Source organism: Hippoglossus stenolepis, chromosome 4, assembly GCF_022539355.2.
Source record: "Hippoglossus stenolepis isolate QCI-W04-F060 chromosome 4, HSTE1.2, whole genome shotgun sequence".
Classification (NCBI taxonomy): Eukaryota; Metazoa; Chordata; class Actinopteri; order Pleuronectiformes; family Pleuronectidae; genus Hippoglossus; species Hippoglossus stenolepis.
This window is the reverse complement of record NC_061486.1, coordinates 14,113,308-14,134,218: the sequence shown is the minus strand read 5'-3', so window position 1 is coordinate 14,134,218 and position 20,911 is coordinate 14,113,308. Positions and strand designations below refer to the sequence as shown.

The window sequence follows — 20,911 nt, the reverse complement described above, 5'->3', positions numbered from 1 at the left end:
TACTGACTGTGACAGGAGCCCTCTGCTAAAACACTTGAGCTGCTGATTGCAGGTTTATTAGCTTAACGACTGGAGCAAACAGCAAAGTGGCATTGCTGCTGCCATCGCTGTTGCATGTGGACAGGGAAGTGTGTGACTTATGGATGCTGAGGTTTTTCCAGGAACACACATGCATAGAAACTCTCTCTCTCTGGCTCTTTTTCTTCTTTCAACTTCTGTACAGTGTAAGTTGGTCGGTTGGCCACCACCTTAGCAAAGACTGAAATATCTCAACAACTTATTGATGGATTTTCATGAAATTGTGGGCTGGCATTCAGAAAGTGCATCTAACCCTAATGCCACCAGCTGGTCAAGATTTTAAGTGTTTAAATATTCTGTACATCACTGTACATATGTAATGCATGATTGTCCATGCAGCACTGTAACAGCACAGGTAGGATGAAGTCACAGATTACAGTTACACTGTGTGTGTGTGTGTGTGTGTGTGTGCGTGTGCAGAGGGATGACGGTGACAGCAGGACAGGGTGAAGGTTCCCACTCTCTTTTCCTCTGGGTCCATTTAAGGGAGTTTAACAATAATTTGGGGAAATTAACGTAAGGGGAAAAATACATCATGACTGTCAGTAGATGAAGTGCCCCCCACAGACATACACACATATCCACAGATATATATAGACACACACACACACACACACACACACACACACACACACACACAGAAATCATGGATCTGGAAACCATAATAAAGTTTTCTATTTCTCCAGGGCAGCCTTTCCTCCCAAAGTTCCCCTCCTCCTCAATCTTCTTGTCGAAAAACCTGCCAACCCAGCCTCGGCACACACACTCTCTCACACACGTACGCACACAGAATTGGTGAGACTGTAGTGTCCTGTCTTTCTTCACATTGGAACCATTTGATAAATAACCCATGTTTTTCTGGGAAATGCCTCTGCAGAGGCCTCCTGGTGATGGCAGTGGAGAGTGCCTCCCGTGGGCTCGTGTTTGTGCCCGACCCACACACACACACACACACACACACACACACACACACACACACACACACAGATGCGTTTTTACTTGCCTCTAGCAAGATTGCAACACTCTCTCTTTGGCTTCCTTTACCTCCTAAAGAGAGTTGGTCTATTTTATGTTTCTGAACTGAAATATATCACAATTCTCACTAAAGATCTGTGTGAAAAAAACTCCCCTGTACACTTCTGTTACATCCAGCAGACTGATGAAGTGAAGTATTTTTATTAGCTGTTGGATCAACAACCTTCAACTCGATTCAGAGACTCTATTTCAACTCTATCTCTTTCCTTTCCTTAGTGGTGATTTTTGAGTCTCTAATGTATTTGTCCTGTAGGTTAACCACATATTTAAAAAACTTGGGCTGCATTGCTGTACATCATATGGTTTTGATCATAGTTTCCATGCAATGACTCTAAGTCAAAATGTTGATTTTACGACTGCATTGCTGGTTTGATTTTGTATTTTGTCACCATTGTATTTTGCCTCAAAATAAAAATATAGTTCCTAAACAAATAGCAGCAGTTGTTGCCAACCTGTGGGTCACGAGATATATCCAATTGATGAAACAAGAAAAGATAAGCTGAGAGGGGATAAATGTATTTGTTGCAATAAGTCAGTTTGTTTCCGGACAATTCTCCTGCCTTTGTCATTTTCCTCTGAAATGCTGCAGAGTTGTATTTCTTTTGGCTTATAAAACCTGTCCAGAAGGTAAAAAATACTCTTTGTTCATAGCTCATAGAAAAATATAACCTTTGAATAAGGGCTTGCAAGTTACTTTAGCTTTTTGTTTCAATAATCATCAACCAAAAGGGGTTTTGAACCACATATGGAGACAGAATATGCCATACAGTCCATAGGGTTGATTTAAAAGTGTTAAAGCTAGTGGTGGACATAGGAATCATAGGAATATTTAACAAAATGTGTAGACAAAATTAAAGACCTTTGGTAAACCATCATATAGTGGCAGTTATGCAAATCAGTCTTTGTCTTGTAAGTATAAGTCATAGCGTGGAAGTAGATTAAATTAGCAGCAATAGAAATAACTTTAATAAAAATATAATAATTTAATGAGAATTTTTTTGTCTGCCCTAATAATAGGTTTTAATCCAGGAAGTGTGATGTTTTTCAGTACAATTTGCTGAAATCCCTCAACGTGTGTCAGTTCAGGTACAAATGAGCAGATTTACGAATTGAAATGGCCTCTCTCGTGTTTTACAGAATATGATGACTGTCACTGCCGCTCTCTGGGAAAGAAATCAGACATTCATGCACACAGCAGCATCTCCATGGGCCTTGTTAGGCAGCGAGTTAGTGCAAGACTGCAGAGAGAGAGGAAGCAGAGAGATCAGTGTCCACATGAACAATCAGGGGAAACCAAAGGGACAACACAAGCAAGGAAAGATAAAGAATGAAAAAACAAGTTAATGAGCGGAGAGAAGATTTGGCATGTTGATGGACCAATGTAGTGTTTCCTTTAGTTTTTTCATTTTTAAATTCTGAATCATTTAGTATTCAAATTAAGTTTTTTAATCTCTAACACACAAGCACATGTGCTACTGCCAGAGGAGATTGGCTTCCATTCTTGTTGGAATTATGATAATGAAGTGATGGAAACGAATGGGCCAAATTGTGTGTGTGTGTGTTAGTGTGTGTGTGTGTGTGTGTGTGTGTGTGTGTGTGTGTGTGTGTGTGTGTGTGTGTGTGTGTGTGTGTGTGTTATCAAGCAGAAAGAACTGATTTCGTTCTCCAGATCTATATCTTTCTTGTCAGAGCTGAACGTTGGGGGAATATCTGCTCCTGTGCCATTATTTTTTTTGGAGAACATGAAAACTCATAATTTAATACAACAGTTCGTAGTTCGCATAAACTTCCTGTTATCGTCCTCGTTTGTAGGATTTTACAGTTATTCTTTTAGTCATGAGTCAAACCAGTGATGTGTGAAGGACATCAAATCAAGGCCAATTGATTTTTCCCAACAATTAAACACGATCTGTTACGTTTGATTAAAGAGGCCTTGTGCTCTGGCAGTCTTTTAATAGCAAGTTGCACGTCTCACTTGCAAACTGTAAATGATCAAAGTTCTACTCATGCTGTAACGGAGGTATTGAACTAATGCAGTGGCTGCTCTAAACCTGTGTGTTTGTCATGTTCTGTTCTTGTCCTGTGTTAATGTATATACTGTGAGCTAGACGCTGTGTGCAGAGCTTTTTATAAACAGTCTATGGTGCAGAGGGAAGTTAGAAAGTGTGCTCATCCTACCTGGTTTATATGCAATGAAGATTTTAATCTCAATGTTTTTCATACAATGGAACAGAATTTACTTTATAATTGTTCACATGGGTGTTTTGTGTATACATTTGAATGATTTGCTGACCTGCTCTTATTTTTTCATATATTGAATATCAGCTACTTCAGAGGTCTTTTAAGACACAATCTTCAGACCCAAGTTTGCAACTTTTCAAAATAAAACCTCTTTAATTCAGCTTGATATAAAGCATTGGAGCAACAAAACAAATGTTGTGCTTTTACTTTGAAGACAAATTAGTAGTTACCGTCCACTGCTGTAGTTTATCTGAGGACATAGAAGAAGACATGTTCAACCCTCGGTCAACAGACTGCTGGCATACTGCCCCATCCCCACTGACTGTTACAGACTCCCGTTTATTCACATTTTATTACATGTTGAACACATCATGTGTCCAAATGGCATCAAATTAGACACTGCTCCACCTCTGACCATTGACTATACACATGCCAAGTGTGAAGTGTGTAAAATGAACGGTTCATGAGATATGTGTTGCACATACAGAATAAGTAGGTAGATTAAAGCCTTGGTGCAGAAGTAGCACACTTGGTATAAAGTCTCTCCTGGCTCCTGTTTCAGCTTTGGGTTGGATCTCAGAAACTCCTAAATACTTTCTTGGCGTGTTGTTACAGTATAAAGTCATCGTCTACATTTTCTGGCACTTCTCCGTCCTCATATAAATTCAGTATCCTACAGAGAGCGCTTGTGAAACCTGCCCAAACTGTGTAAGTGCATTCTTCTCTCCTCGTTACAAGGTGTCGTTGAGCTCAGTTTGTCTCTGTCCGTCTTTCTGTCCTTTCATCAATCAATCGATCGATCACGGTTTGTCAGTCAGAGGAGGAGAAGGAGGATTTTAAAGGAAGCATCATCAGTTTTTCCAAGCTGTGTGATTTTTTAATTTTTTTTAACAAGCTTAGAGACTTCAGAGAGTCCTGTTTCTGTTTTTGTGCACAGATTTGACTTATTCAGTTTATTAGGTTTTTATTCGGCCCTAAAACGCTGCAAGAGAGCTGTTCCTGAATCATGTGGCCTTTTGTTCAACTGTTACCAGGGTTAAAACCTTGTACAGGGATTAAGCAAGAGAACATTTAAAAGGACTGTTTTCCATCCATTTTATCTTTATTCTTATACTTTTTTTAAGGCTAACGGGGGGGCTGAAACAGGACTGTATTGGTTACAATTATTGCATATTACAGTAAGCAGTACATATAAAAGAAAAGTTTGGATCTTCCCTAGAGAACACAATGAATATGCACACGAGAAAGTTGAAACCTCAGAAGATATTCTGTATCACAGCTGAGCAGGTTTTCTATACTCCAGAAACAGTTTATAGTCAGTTGGGGAAAGAAGTTTATATTTTCTCAGTTTTGCAGAGAGCAAGCTGCATGTGTTAGTATTTAATGTTGTTTGTCGTGATTTAGAAGTAAAAGAAATTACGACTACCCCCCGAAACTGCCCGGAAGTGTAAAACCAACGTGAGTCAAATTACATAAAATTCACTCTTTCTCAACCAAAGCACATGTAGTGAAACAATACTTGTAATACAAACCTTTCCATAACACAACACTGCTCCCATTTTTAGTCGGAGAGAAATAACTCATTTTTTGTACAATAAAGCAACTTGTTGGTATAATCTTATTTCTTTTTGTTGTAGTTTGATGTCTGCATGGATCACCACCCCAGACATTACGATGTAATCATCTTTCCGTCCTCTGTGTCGTCTCCTCTCTCCAGACTCATGCTCACAGCTCGTTGGTCTACCTCGTGTCCCTGCTGGGCAGCATGGAGCACAGCTTCCACCACACCCTGCTGCTGGAGATCAGAGCTCTGACTGACCGTCACCCCTCTTTACTGGGAGGCTGCGGGAAAGACATCTACAGGATGAGCAACTCCTTCACCGCCATAGCCAGACTGTTGGGGAGGCGGCTGGAGGAGAGCTTGGCGATGCGTTGCAGGTTTGTAAAGTAAATCAAATTTACTCATTTAATCCAATAGACTTGTGTCTATTGACTGGTGTTGTCTTAAAATTTCCCCCCCAAAAGATTTAAATGTGTTTCTGGTTAATTCACTCTGAAACAGTTTGAAAGTTATTGAGCTTGTTTAACATGCATCCTCAGCAGCCGTTCACAAGGTGATGCAATACACTGCAAATTAAACCTGAAGCGGACAGTCGCACGACACCAAGAAAGTTATATAAATAAGCCCAGGTTTAGTTAAATCTCTGATTTGGCATCGTCCACATTCCTCTCTTTATCCAGAGCTTATAGTTTTACTCCTAATATAAGTCCCTCAGAGTAGGCTATGGTTTCAGTTATTTCTAAGTTGTGACTGCGAGTGTGACTGGTTGTTTGTCTCTGTATGTTGGTCCTGTGATACGCACACCCAATGTCAACTGGGATTGGCTCCAGCTCCCCCACAACCCTCAAATGATAATTAGTATAGATAATGAAGGTATAATTCAGAGCAAATGGATCGTACACATATTGCAACTCACATTTTTTGGTTCTTATGTAAGGTCTAATGTTGCTTTTAGTAAGATTGAGTTTTGGCTCAACATAGACAAAGCACATGCATCATTTCAACACAGATTGCACTTCGAAACACATTGTATTTGTCTCAAAAAAAGACTGATTTATCCTCATGTCACTGCGAGAAGTCAAAGGTTTGGAAACTTGTTTGAAACTTGTTCAAATCCAAGACAATACGCACATTAAACCCACACATGTTACTGATCTGGGTTATTTTTACTTATAGACATGTAATCTTCCTGTTGCTTCATATTTGATTCTGTCCTCAACTGACTTCTACCATACGTCACAATAAAAGGAAGGCATGAAACGTGCTTCTAAAACACATGTGGAGATGGCATATGCATATGTTTGAGCTTGTGTGCGTTTGTGTTTGCGTGTTTGCGTGTTAATGTGCATAAGTTGACTGGGATTCATTTGGCTAAACTGTGGGAATGACACACAACAGCTTTTCCCCGAAACAAGAACATTGTGTGCAGGATTGGAGGCTTCCAGAGGGCTTTGCTTGGGGTCCTCTGGAAGAAAGATCCAGGGAACGAGGGATCGAGAGAGGCAGGATGGTTTATTAGTGAAAGAGCCGGGGGGGTGAGGACAGAAGAGAAGCAACAATGGGACAAGTCCTCTGTTTGCAAACAAGGGAAATGTATGATGGAGTTATAAAGGCCGCTTGTGAGAGGGACAGAAATATAGAGAGAGAGTTGGAGAGCAAATGAGAGGAAACATTCATGTGAGGGACAAAGAATAACAAAGCTGGAAAGAGAGGGGAGAAGGTGAGATGTAGCCAGCACGAGAGGGAGAAAGGGGGCCACAGCGGGTGAGAGATACAGAAATAAAGCCTGTTGTCGTGAGAAAGAGATCAGAATAGGATCAACTGGGAGAGTGAGGAGGCTGAAATCCATCCAAACGTGTCTGTCAGGCTCCATGTCACGTGGCCACCAACCCTTTGTGTTTGTGTTTCGTGCGTTACAGGGTGGACGAAGCGTGTCCGCCATCTCCCTGTGCGTCTGTTCCAGGGGGAGGAGGAGGTGGGGGAGGACGGGGGGCAGAACAGCAGCTTCAGGTGAAGATCCAGGCCTTCGAGGAGAAGATGGGGGAAGCTAGGGCAGAGGAGGAGGTGGAGGAGGACTCCCCTGCCTCCCTGCGACGCTACAGCCTGAGCCAAGCCGTCAGGGAGGAGAGACGAGAGATGAGATTCAACAGGTCGGTTAGTTTGTGTCATTTACACGGCCCTGCTGAGAACTGCTTAAAACAAACATATCTTGCTTTTTCAGTTTTTCTCTTTCTCTAGTGTGTTATAAAAGGTTTCCTGTCTATGTAAAAGTCTGTAAAAATTAAAACAAAGTCCCAAAACTCACACAGAAACCTCCCGAAACTCCTGGTTAATAGTCGGATGATATTTCTACACGATAATGGTGTCATGTGATGTCACCATACAATGCACACATAGCGGCTAGTCTGACACGCCCCCTAACGAAGCCAGGTACAGAAAGATCAGAGGCCGACATTTTCTAAAGGTGCTGGAAGCGGTTCACAGAGTCGGCCAGCTGTGCAATTCAGACAGAGGCTGAAAAGAGATGATGTGTTTTCCGAACGTAAGAACATGTAAACCTTTCAAGCAATAACCCAAATCAAAATTATGAACCTTAATATGAGCACAATATGTCTCCTTTAAATCTGATTGGCTCTGAAGCATTTCTTTTTATGAAAAATAGACATCTACCATAGAAAATTTAAGTCATGTCTCTTCAAAGTTACAGACATTGTTTATCAAAAGAATGAAGAAAATATAATTTTCATATGCACAGAGCAACAAGTCAGAAGCTCAATATTCAGGAAAATATTCACATTTTAGTCGTCACAGTTTAAAGAGTGAGCAAAGTAACTGTTGTTAATATGATAATAATGATAAAGTTTTTGTGTGTTATCTTTTTAACAAGGTTCTAACAGCTTTAACTTCAGGGTGTTTACATCCAGATCAGATTAACAGTGTGGGAACTGTGGCCTGTTACTGTGATTACTTGTAAAATCCCTTCTGAAATACTAGAAACTTAAATAGAAACTTAAACCTGAAATTAATAAAGCGGAAAGCCATAACTTCGACCTTATAGTCAAATATAATATAGACTCTATATAGACTGAGAGCACTGGTTCCCCTGTCTCAGTTTTTATTATTAGTTTTGTTTGTATATTGTTATTGGAGGTAGCTACAGTAGCTTCCTTCCAAGACTTGGAAGACTGGAGTGAACAAACCTTTCAGTGTAATTTACATAATTAACAATATGGACGACGCTGTAAGGGTAAAGACAGCAGTGATTTCACAACAGACACTTTACAAAAGTACATTTTTTCTTCATCGTAACAAAGTCACTGTCAATAAAACTATTCATAGATTTGTGCCTCAGTGGTTTCCCCACAGAACCCTCGAACCAAACCAATCTGCACTACATGGTGTCAAAACACACAGATCTCAGTGTTGGTGAAGGCAGACAGACTTTGAGTTGTTCGGATCGTCAACGCTGTGGGACTAACCCACTGTCTCATTTCTCTTTCAGGTCAAAGAGCTTGGCCCTCCACGCTGTGCACTCACGCTCCATCAACCCAGACGCCGGGGTCGACGGTGATGGAGTGGAGCTAAGTCCGGACAACATCTCTCCCAATACTTTGAGTAATCAGCAAACAGAAAACCAGGAGGCGCCCCCTACCGACAGGAAGCGGACCGCTGAAGGCTCTGTGCCCGTCACCCCTGCGGTGGAGAGAGGGGTCAGAGAGGCAGGGAAAGGTGAAGGCAGAGAGGAGGATGGAGAGATGGTGGAGCAGGGCGAAGCCGACAGACTCTTCGTCCATTTAAGAGACAACATGGAGACGATCAGAGCGTTCTGTAGAGACGTGGTGCGGCAGATCCCAACACCAGAGCAGTGTGTGATAGAAGGTAATGACCACAGCTTTGTCGTCTTTGAGAACTGTGTTGAAATTCATTAGATGATTTGATGATCCAGAGTGGATGATCAAGGATGACCTGATTCGATTTATGGTGGTCAAAGGTCAAAGGGACCTCACAAAGCAAATGTTTTGCCTCATGAAGGTGAGATCTCTGGAACGCCGTGAAGGAATCCTTTCACATTTGGCACAGACATTTCCTTGGACTCTTTAACTTTCTTGATTTTAGTAGCCACAGGTCAAATGTCCAGGTGGCCTCACAAAGTATGTTTATATAAAAGGGAATCTCTTCAAATTTGGTACAAACATTCACTTAGACTCAAAGATGAACTGATTATATTTTGGTGCCTGAAAGTCAAAGGTCAAGGTCACAGTGACCTCATGATACTGTGAATGTGATAGTAGGATTGCCCGCAGGTAATTTCATTACATCTGGTGCAATTCACTTGCGATTCACTGATTTTGCTACACGCAACACAAGATGTAATGTTACGCGCACAGTCAAGACATCAGGGTCAATGTGACTGGAACATTCCGGATTCATGATCTGACACCATCGATTAATAACTAAATACATATGTGTGAAGAGCGACAGAGACGAGCACACACACAACAAAAATGAACAACATGTTTCTCACTATACCACTTTGTTCCTACTGAACTAAGACTAATATATTTCCATTAAAGGGGACATAGCATGCAAATTCCACTTTGTTAGTGCTTCTACACGTTAATGTGGGTATCTGGCATGTCTACCAACCCAAAAACTCTGGAAAAAAAACACTCGCGCGTTTTGTTATGGTTCCTCTAAGTCAGAAACATCATGCTTGAGTGACTCGATTGAGCTTCCTGGGTTTTGTGTCGTAACAAGGCACTGGAAGTCTCCCTACATGGTCTTGGCTCACCCCACACTCGTTACGTCGGGTTTACACCGGAGGCAGCGAGGCTGAGAGGCAGCGCAGCGCCATTCCCAAGCGCGCAGCCGCCTGGCTGTTCACACGGGACGTGCATTTCTCCGCGCTGGTCAGCCCCATAGACTGTATATATAAGGTCAGCCTGCGATTCTGCTTTCTCCGCTTGTTGTTGTACCCGTTGAATGTCGGGGTTCGGGGGTAAATGATGGTCTTCATAGCCCCCCCCCACCCCTCTCTTTCTCTCTCTGTCTGTCTGCTTGTGTGCTTGTAGTGGATGGGCAGAGGGGGACATTTAATTATGTGATTGGGAAAATTAAAACTCCAGGACAACAGAAGGGGAATACAAAGTATGGGATGCATATTTGATAATTTATATCATATAAAATATGTAATTTATATCGTTTAAAATCATGGGGGGAGCTGGCTCATTAGCATTTAAAGGAACAGGCAGTCAAAACAGGTCACTCTGTGGAGGGCTGTTTTATACAGGGTAAAAAGGGTGCTGTTTTATATGATCCTTGTGGTATTTTGACCAAAGTATGTTACAGACATTTCATTAAGACCCCAAGGAACCATATCAACTTGTGGTAAAATGGGCATGCTATGTCCCCTTTAAACATCTGGCCAGTGCAGTTTTTCAGGATGGGATGGCTCAGATTAGTTTTAGAAGTGTACACACTCCCCCCTCTGTGGTGAGAGGTATCACTCCTGTCATCTGTCTATCGGAAAGTAAGTCAACTTAGAATAAACTACAACTCTTATGTTTATTGGAATGAAGGAACGTGTCACTCAGTACAACAGTGTGACTCACTTATGTGTTTTTAATAGTTTATTCATAAGTTGTTGGAGCTCAATCAGTACATATCACTATATCAGACTTTAAATCCATCAACAGTTTAGACTTATGGGATATAATTGAGCTGCAGACCCAATCAACTTGTATTTTTTAACGTGGAGTGAGTGAATGTGCTATAATGTGAAGACAAACCCTATGGGGCATTGTCATGGAACTCATTTGTTAATGGAAAAATTAATCAAGGTATGGAGGCGTTTAATTGTTGTGGGCAGGGTTGTTGGAGTCAGTTACATCTATACAACACAGCCAGGTCCAAAGTAGAAACAGATGAACATCATGTCCAGACGTGTATATGGGTGCAGTTTTGTCAGCACTCACTTTCATAGCAGTGAACGCAGACAAAAGGTCAGGCAGTTTATTTGAAGAACTATGAAATAAAAACCTCTTACGTCTCTTAACTAATCTAATCTAATCCATTTTCTAAAATGCTGTAATACACTTTCACATTCTCCCTCTCCTCGTATTCAGGGATTTGATGTTTTATTTTCATTCACGTCTAAAGATTTCTGCTTATTTTCAGTTTCTCAATTTGATTTGCTTAATTTAAGTTAAGATGTTATTACCATATCTAGCAACGCCTGTCAGCACATTTTTTATATATTTATTTATAACCATATTGAACAACTCCATCCAGCCACTCCCAAACCCTTAAATTATTAAATGTGCCATTAATTGTTCAGCTCAATTTCACCTCCACTAAATATGTAACAAAGCAAATGTACTGTGTTGCTGTACCTAAGTAAACTTTTCATATATTTGTACTTTAACTAAGTAGCTTCATTTTGGGTACTTTTCACTCCTGCTCCACTACATATCAGCAAATATCTGTACTTTCTACTCCTCAACATTTTTTACACTGCTTTGCATTCACATTCAAAGGAGGCCACCACTGAGCCTTTGAGATAATGACTATTGCGTTAACAGGGAATAGGCTACATTTGGCAAGTACTTTTACTTTTAATACTTATTAGTAGATTTAAAAGCAAGTACATACTTTTGCTCAATAGAAAAATGTATTTTACCTGAGTAAAATTACTAATTTACTTCCTCCACCACTGTCTGTAGCAAGAATTCTGATGCAGATGTTCACAAGCACCAATTCAACAATACACAACAGTGCACACTGGACGACACACACACACACACGCATACATACACACGCATACACACTTCATTCCTCATCTCCCAATTGGTGCTTTGCCCCTAAATGAGAATCAACCCCAAGACACTCAGGATAATATGATGTCACATCTCCACTAGATGATGTCATCACGCTGCTGGCTGACTTACACATGAGCTGCTGACCCTTATTCTTCTCGGGGTACGAGGATTACACAGACGAGTGCACATATTTACTCAACCTTGTGCTAATGAGTGAAACAGTATAAACATGTGCATATTGTAGCTCATACGTGTGTGCAGATGTTTGAGTTTATCCCAAAGATCTGTGTTGAGTAATGGATGTGTCATGATACTGTATGGCACATCTTTCATGTCAACCCTGTTATGGATCTCAACAGATGAGGAAGGAACAGATGAGTATACTATACACAGTATTATATCACTCACCCTGTCGGGAGATAAAATATGTTTTGGAACCCGATGTTTTCTTTGACATTTGAGACTAATTTTGTAGAATAACAAATGAAGGTTGAGACTTGCTGTAAATTATTTTGTTCTGAAGCAAAGTGGGTTTAATTTTTTCATCAAAACTTTTTCACAGTGAACTGAGGTGACGATGATTCCAGTTTTAAAGGAAAAGCTTGTTTCCTGTAACCATTTTGGGAAGTCCCCTCAGGGAGAAGACTGAGATCATGCATCCCTCTGGTAGATAAACAGCTATTGCAAGTAGCCAGTTTGCTTAGCTTTGCAAAAAAAAAAAACACACAACAATGGTAACAGGGGGAAACAGCTTGCCTGGCTCAACTGAGGTTGGATGTGGACATTGTCAACCTCCTGAGATTTGAGTCCCATCAATCCTCTTGTCCAAACTTCAGCCAGAAAGTGAATACCAACAATGTTACCAAAAGTATCTAATTATTTCTTTAAAAAAATAATTTTGTTTCAGAAATGTTATCAAAATCAGGGAAATCAGAGAAAATTTTGAAAAATGCTCTACCTAGCAATGTAAATGAAAGTGAAAAAAAAAAATTCCTAGATCCGCCCACCAAGTTACGAGGTAATTGGTCCAATAGTTTTTACTTATAAAGAAGCCAACGAAGGGAGGGATAAAGGCAATTTTTTATTTAAAAGATAAATTATGTTTCAAATAATTTATTTTTACATCGTCATTATACATCCTCCTTATTATTTTAATAATAATTAACATAATTCTTTCTGATCTAGCAGAGGACTTCCATGTGAACCACAGGCACTATTCTCTCATTTCTTCTTCTTGGCAAAGACGCGGAAGTTAGCAGACGCGTGATGGGAAGAGAAGATGTTTTTCTGATGGTTACGAGAGGCATTGCCCTTGAATGAGTCACGCTATGAACATGTTCCTAATGTTACACAAGTCCATATGTGCAAGAGATACAAAGACACATTGCAAAGAGAGAAAGAGCTAAGACAGAGCTCGAGCTTCACGTCTCAGTGCAACTTTAGCGCAACTTGTTTAAATTAATATTTTCATCATTTTTGTGTGACAGATTCAAATCGAGGCTGTGTGGCCAAGCTGTCGTTCTCCTGTCCTCTGAAGGGCCACTACTGCCTGTACGCCAAGTCCTGTTTCAACCTGACCAGCCGACAGCCGCATCTCTGGATCCACATGATGCTGCTGCATCTACAGGTGCATCCACATATTCAGCTTACAAAGCATAAGTGGAGGTGTCTCAGCAGAGCAACACAGAGAGACACAGACAGACAGAGAGCTGCCACTAGTGTCTGTGCATGAGAGAAGCCAGGCGGATTTTTGAGTTTGAGTTTTTACATTATGTTTGTCGTATTGATTTCTGTTAATAAACGAATGATACCGGTGAGACCCACAGTGGCAGGGGACTTTACCACTGTGGGTCTCCCATCTCTGTCTCTGTCACCCTGTGGCTCTCCCGCTCTGCTCAACCACCTCCACAGAATAAAATACAGTATGTTACCTACAGCTGTCAAGCTTTTCTTGCCAACCCATTGAAATGTTCCATACTGTCTATCATACTACTGTTTAGATAGTTACTAAATAACTAGATAACTATCTAAAACTAGAGTGGCACTCAGTAGAGGGCATACCTCCGCCAAAGCCCAACACCCCTTAAATTCAATTAAGCTGCACCAAATTTCACACAGTCATAGATATCAGTTCCCTAAAATTTTTTAGGAAAACAGTGTAAATGTTGAAAAACATGAAAAACAATTATTGGATCCACATAAACATTTCCCTGACCCATGGTAACCCAGTTGGTTTTTAGTAACCTTGCTTACATACAAACTAACCAATAAACTAAGGGGCAGGGATTAAAACGAAGGAGTGGATGACACACACACACACACACACACACACACACACACACACACACACACACACACACACACACACACACACACACACACACACACACACACACACACACACACACACACTTCTCCGTCTTGTTCTCATTTCTCCTCCTACACTGTCCTCATAATATTTATGGTGTTATTGTGGTAATATTTTTGTTTTCCCTTCTCCACCAGAGTAAGTCCAGTGTCCCTCTGTGCTCCAGGGACGAGGGCGTCCAGAGACTGGCTTCACTTTGGGAGAAGACACAGTTGAAGGGGGCTCACAGTTTCCCCATGGCTATGACACAGCACAGCACCCTGCACAGGAAGGTACTGGACCACTGTGTGTGTGTGTGTGTGTGTGTGTGTGTGTGTGTGTGTGTGTGTGTGTGTGTGTGTGTGTGTGTGTGTGTGTGTGTGTGTGTGATCCCTCCTAGAAGGTATCTGTCTCCAGCAGAGGGGATGAAGTCATTGGTGCTGAAAAAAGAAAAAGAAAAAACTCCAACAAAGGAGAGTTTCGAAGTTCAACATCCACTTTGTGTAAAAATGCAAAACTCTAAATGGACATTTTTGTATACAAGGCCTCCGCTCACCCTGACTCCTCATCTTTATCATGTCTGCGTGTGTGTGTGTGTGTGTGTGTGTGTGTGTGTGTGTGTGTGTGTGTGTGTGTGTGTGTGGTATGTAGGTGGTGTGGATATACAATGACACGTGTGCCTATTTCAGTGTGTTTTTGTAAATGCGTGGATGTGGGTGGTTTTTCACGTGCTGCCCCTTCACAATGTGACAAGCTATATGGTTGCTGGGAAGTAATTAGACCCGCAAAGATAATACAGCTGTCGATTGTCTTTCTCTGAAAAAGGTGCATCGTAGCTTCAATGATCTATGGTTACCATATGGGGCCTGAACATAAAAACACACACATTCAGGCTCGTTCACATAGAACCAAACACATGCACACATCTTACTTAGATGATAATGATTCTACTTATGCAGTATGTGTAGATGTGTACGGTTTGTATCCCTCTCCCAAATGGAAATGACTCAAGCTGTGTGACGTTAAATGGTTCAAACATTATCGTAAACATCTGTTAAACGTTAAAGTCATCAGTAAGGTAGAGTTACCGCTAATGTCAGCTGGGTCTCTGCTGCATCTTAGAAAAGTTCAATTAGAATATTACGATTTAAACAGTCTATGATATTTAAAAATATTATGTCCCAGGTCCTAAATACATTAAGTCTTAATAGGTTTAAAAACATATTAAGACTTTAAATTAATTAAATTAATTTAATGCTAATTCCATCAGACTTAAACACATATTTATTTCATGTATATATACATGTCCATGAGTTGTGGTTCTTTCTCAGCTATATAGATATATCATTAAAAGTATAAAGTTTACAAACACCTTGGTCAGGATTTACCTCAGTACACCTGGCTTGGCCTTAACAAAGACTGGATATCTACTGTCTGCCTTTAGTTTGAGAGATAACGTGGAGTTTCAAGGGTTATTCTCTACAAAGCTACTTCACCTTATCTTTAATTATAGTTAGTTGTTAGTGGAGTGTGGAGTTGTAGTGGATTGTTTAGAATATAATTGCATCATCACAATATCAAAACACAAATCACATTTTTGTGGAATATTGGTTTATTCTAGACAAACAGTGTTGGGCTGATGCAATAGTCATAAATTATTTTTCTGTGTTATTATACGCTGCTACATTTTATTTCTAAACCTCAACTGACCTGCTCAACAGTGAAGTTTAGTTTTTTTTTAACTCTAGCATTGTTAAGTGTATACACATAAAAACTTAAAAGATGTGTGGGGCCCATGTTTACAGCCACTGAAGAGGAATAAATCTCACTCATGTACAATGTAGTCATTGCTAATGCTACCAGCAGCTCCGTGTGTGAGGCACAAACTGGGGCAAAAACACACAGAAGCATATTGCATCACTTGAGAAGAAAAGTTTGTCAGCTTTGCACAGGCACCTCAAGTGTTAATTGGGTTTGTTTAGACAGGAAGGATTTTGAACAATCTTAGGAAAAGAGATCAGGATTTTTTTTTTCAGAAAAGCTTTTCCCCAAATCAAAGAGATAATATTATTGTCAATTCAATGGAAGAGCAGAGCAGATGTTTTTCCTCTGCCAGGGAGATTATATTTTTGTCTGGGTTTTTTTCTCGGTAGTATTTACCAAAAACGACTCGTCCAATTTCCATGAAATGTTTTGGAGGTGTGGGGCATGATCCAAGGAAGAACCCATGACCCATTTTCTGTGCAAGTCTGTATCAGGGGGCAGATCCAGGAATTTCACTTTCTTTAACATTGCTCAACAGGGATTTTTCAGCATTTTCATTGATTTATTAAAAATAATTCCTGGATCTTGAAGAAAAAAAACAGGCATGTTTAGGGGACTGATATTTATGAATGTATGAAATACGTTTTCAGATAAACACAAACAAGATTTTTTTCTTCAGCTATTCTCCATCAGAATAGTTAATAGATTATATTTCATACATACAAAGTAAAAAAAATAAAAACTGACAGAGGAATTAAAATGAGAAATGTTTCTATTTGAAAATATACATAAAACTCAATAGGAGAAAATTCTAGTACAGTTAGTTATATAAAAAATGATTGTCAACAAAAGGTTTCACAGTAAAGGCCACTGCCTTCAAATTAAAATGTACATTTTGGGAGCAACAGACAGGAAGCGGTGAGGTTTTAACAGTTGCTTTACTATGCTGTGTATTAAACGAGCAGTATATAAAGACTGTAAAGATCAGTGATATATAACCAGTTGTCTTAATGAAGTCCATTTTGGGACCAATACTGATCCCTTAAACCTGCCAAGTACGGACTAACAGAAAGGACTTTTAACGTCTCTTTATGCTTTAAAAAACATAAGTTTGGTCTCATTTTTCAGGGAGCACAGAGAAAAACCACAGAACAAAGAGGATGAGATTTAACAGAAGCGAGGGAGGAAGCAGGTCACAACCTTTCCCTCCATCCATATGCACCGCATTTCCTCTTTTCTTTCTCTCTCTCACCATCAGACCTCCAGCTTCACTCCTGGCACCGTCAGCCAATCAGAAACACATGTAGTGGAAGGCGAGGAGAGAAGAGATGCGAAAGGTGGAAGGCTATAACATATATGAGTCTGAAAAGGTTACCAATTATATCTGTACTGACAGGGAGATTTAAAGGGAGCCTAAAGGGCTTTATGGGGCTTCAGAAGTTTAAGAGCGACTCATATTTGGCCTCTGAGAGGTCTGTTTAGTAGTTTTATGACACAGAGATAATGGAAAGCTGGTGTGAGGGGAGATAAGAGGGATGAGGGAGGCAAAGACTGCAAGACAGAGATGGAGGGAAGGACAGAAAGGATAGATGTGAGATACTGAGGATAAAAAGGTTGATAAAGATACAGTGTCAATAAAAAAATAATAGGTTTCAGGGATAATAAAAAAAGAACTGGAGAGTCTGTCAGGGGTTAAGAGATGAAGACAAAGATCTGCGGAGCTGAATCATCTTCATGTTTTTATCACAGTAAGAAGGAGATTATGGGTAAAATGGGCAAGATTGGAAGCAAAGACATGCAGATAATGAATGATAAAGATAGAGGGTGAAACTAGAAAGCACTCAAGAGAGCGTATACCTCTGCCAAAGCCCAGCAGTCCCCTTAAATTCAATCAAGCTTCACCGAATTTCACACACTTATAGAAATCAGTCCTCGAAACATGCCTGATTGTTTTTTCATCTAGAGTCATGCGTTTTTCCCTGGGAAATTGGTGAAAATGTCAAAACACTCCCTGTCTCACGATGTTAAGAAAAGTGAAAAAAGTATCCTGACCCGCCCCCTGATCCGGATCTGCATGAGTCCTTCCCTGACACATTCCACATCCTTCCACTAAGTCACATGGTCATCCATCCAGTGGTTATTGTATAATCCTGCTAAATAATAGACAAAGAAACAAGACGGCAAAAAGGGAGAGAAAAGTCTCAACCCTCACACTGGACTTGAAATGCAAGTCATTCACTTTGAATGGGGTGACCTTGTTGTCAAACTGCATTGTGTCTCTGTTGTGTCATGTTACGTATGGTTGAAGTTGAGCAGAACTCAACTTTTCATGCGGCAACAGAAGCACCAGCCGATCAAATCATATTCAAACAAACACTCAAGAACTGACGCTAGCCAATCAAATCACGGAGATGTGAAAGAAGAAGCAGAGGCAGCTGATTTTAGATTTTATTTTCAGTGTACCCCATTAGCAATGTGCTCCTACTCATAGCTATCATGGCACATTAGCATCAAAGCCTGCTATGTTAGTAAACAGCATTATGCAAAGAGCATCAGGTGGTTTACCATGAAACTTGGTGGTGTCGGTCAAGAAAGAACCCATTCAAGTTTTGTGTGGGTCCAGGATTTTCTTTTCAATTTCTTCAACAAAGGGTGATTTTTCAACATTTTTGTTGATTGCGTGTGTGCACTTTGTTCCAGATCCAAATACAAATCTGGAGCTAGTGAATTTAAATGTGATTTTATAAAGGGACTGTTGGTCTTTGGCGGAAGTATGTGATCTCTAAGTGCCCTTGTAGTTGTCATTATAAGATAAGATAAGAAGTCCTTTATTAGTCCCGCAATGGGGAAATTTGCAATGATGATCACAGCAGCACCAAGCATAGGACACTTTTGAGATTAGTTTTTGTAAAAGGAGGAAGCTGAACACGTGTAAACAACACATGGGAAGATTGGGAAATTGCAGAATAAAATGGACGAACATAGACTTTGGAGTAACTGTTGCAGAAAAGAGGATGTAGTGCGAGAGAGGAGGAAGTGAAAAAGGAAAAGAAGGAAGACGTGGTGCGAGATATGATTGGAGACTGAGCTAAAGTGGAAGCTTGAGACTGAGGAGATACTTCACAAGTGTTGTTTCACCTTTTTTCCTCTTTTTCCCTAAGTGAGAGCATTTGTTGATACAACTGTGGTAGAGATAAAGTTTGGTGGAGGAAGAGGAGGACGGAGGAAGGCTGAAAACCAAGAGAATAAAGCTGAGGCTGAGATTAGATAAAGACTTTTTGGGGCAGGAAGGAGAGAAAAGGGGGCAGGAAGGAAAGAAGAAAGCGAGACATCTTAGCTACAAGAAAGACAGACATAAATAATTGATAAATCTTCACTTATGCAGATGTCCATATCCATCTTCATCCATATCATCTTCACCCCCCTTTCACACACTCCCACTTCTCCTCCACTCACCTTTCTCCTGGTTTACCCTCCCCCTTTCTCTCGTCCTGCCTCCACCTACTGCTGTCTTTCTGCACCTCTGTCTGGAAAGTAGCTCTCCTCTCCTCCTCTCCTCCTTCTCTCTCCTCTCAGTCGTGAGCAGCTCTTGCATCTTGATCAAATTATAATTATGATCTAAAAACAGTGATAGAGGGAGTTTTAGCGAGAGAATGTGGGGGGCGTATTGAAAGGGAAGAGAGGGTTACGTGAGGTTAGACGGATTATTTTCGGACTCACATAGTCCGTCCTTTGTTTCTTTGTGTGTTTGCTGAATCCACGTCTCTGGTCCTGATACATCTAATATGGGCTTGTGTTTGTCCACATTAGCCTGTTGCTCGGCTGCAAATTTGTCGCTCTAAACACGGCCTCTTTTCAAACCCTACACAGTTTATTCAAACCATACACAAGTCGTTCACCCTGTGCATTATGGGCTGTCAGCTATACAGTGTGGTGAGCCTGGCACCACACAGACTGGCTACAGGATTTCTGGTAAAGGACCCCTGAAACAAATGTGTGTTATCTTTCAAATGTTTCCTTACTCAGACTTGGGTTCTGCATTCACTGCCACACATTGTTGCTTAACATCTGACTAACAGCTCCCAAGTCAAAACTCATTGGGATGAAGATTATTGTTCAGTACAAGATTATTCAATGAGGGAATTTTGGGAGTTTTTCCACTCAGTCGGCGTCCAGGCACAATTTGACTAAGTCATGCAGGTTTGTAGCATTTTTACCTTATCCCAGATAATTCAGATCCTTCCTTAGTTAAAAAAAACAGTTCAACAATTTAATTCTACAGCATCACAAGTCAAAATCTCAAATTTAAAATCCAGTTTAAGTAGAAAATAGTATTATTGGAAAAGTGACAAACATTGAAGTGACAAACATCAAAGTAACAATTGTGATTATCATATTAAAATATTACATTGTTATTCCTGATGTATAAATGTTTCTGTTGTAATGGGTTGAATTATTATTGGGCTGTATTGCCCAATAATCACAAACAGGTTTTTCTCTCTCTTGCAACACATGTCTTCTGAAAGGCTGCTCTGTCCCTTTATCGTCATAAAGTCCCTCCCATCTGGTATTGATTAAATCCATAAAACTTCCCTCTGTTCCTCAAAGTTACATATTTAGAAGTTCATTTGATTTCTCAATTTTTCTAAAAATAGCTTGGATGTAACTTCGTATTCAAATATCTATAAATATGCAAACCAACCCAGCATCTATCTCAGCCTCCCTCAGCCACTCGCCTGTAGCTTCAACTAAACAAACTCACAAAACACTTTGCTTGTGTACTGTTCTCTGTAGATGAGAATCAGGCAAAATGTACACGGTCGCCTACATGTTGATGTACCAAAATAGAGTCTATTCTATGCATCACTGTCGACATTAGAAACATAACAGTGATTGATTATGAGCCTGTGAATCGACTACTAATCTAACAGATTATAACGTGTTGCTAATGTTAGATAAACCTTGGTCCTGATCACCATCTCTGATTTAGATAACTTATCTTATACTTTATATAACGATGGACGGTGAAGCCTACACTTCTCGATCATCACATAGGCGTTTGTATCC

The 20,911-nt window shown here is 40.3% G+C and overlaps 1 protein-coding gene across 1 annotated transcript in view; it reads left to right on the top strand.

Moving 5' to 3' along the window:
• veph1 (ventricular zone expressed PH domain-containing 1) overlaps positions 1-20,911 on the top strand; it is an 85,935-nt gene that overhangs the window by 37,984 nt on the left and 27,040 nt on the right. Inside the window, exons 7-11 of the mRNA XM_047339615.1 lie at positions 5,072-5,301; positions 6,835-7,065; positions 8,418-8,794; positions 13,221-13,360; positions 14,239-14,373. Of these exons, the coding sequence (XP_047195571.1) occupies positions 5,072-5,301; positions 6,835-7,065; positions 8,418-8,794; positions 13,221-13,360; positions 14,239-14,373 (1,113 nt within the window). The remainder of the gene's footprint in view (positions 1-5,071; positions 5,302-6,834; positions 7,066-8,417; positions 8,795-13,220; positions 13,361-14,238; positions 14,374-20,911) is intronic.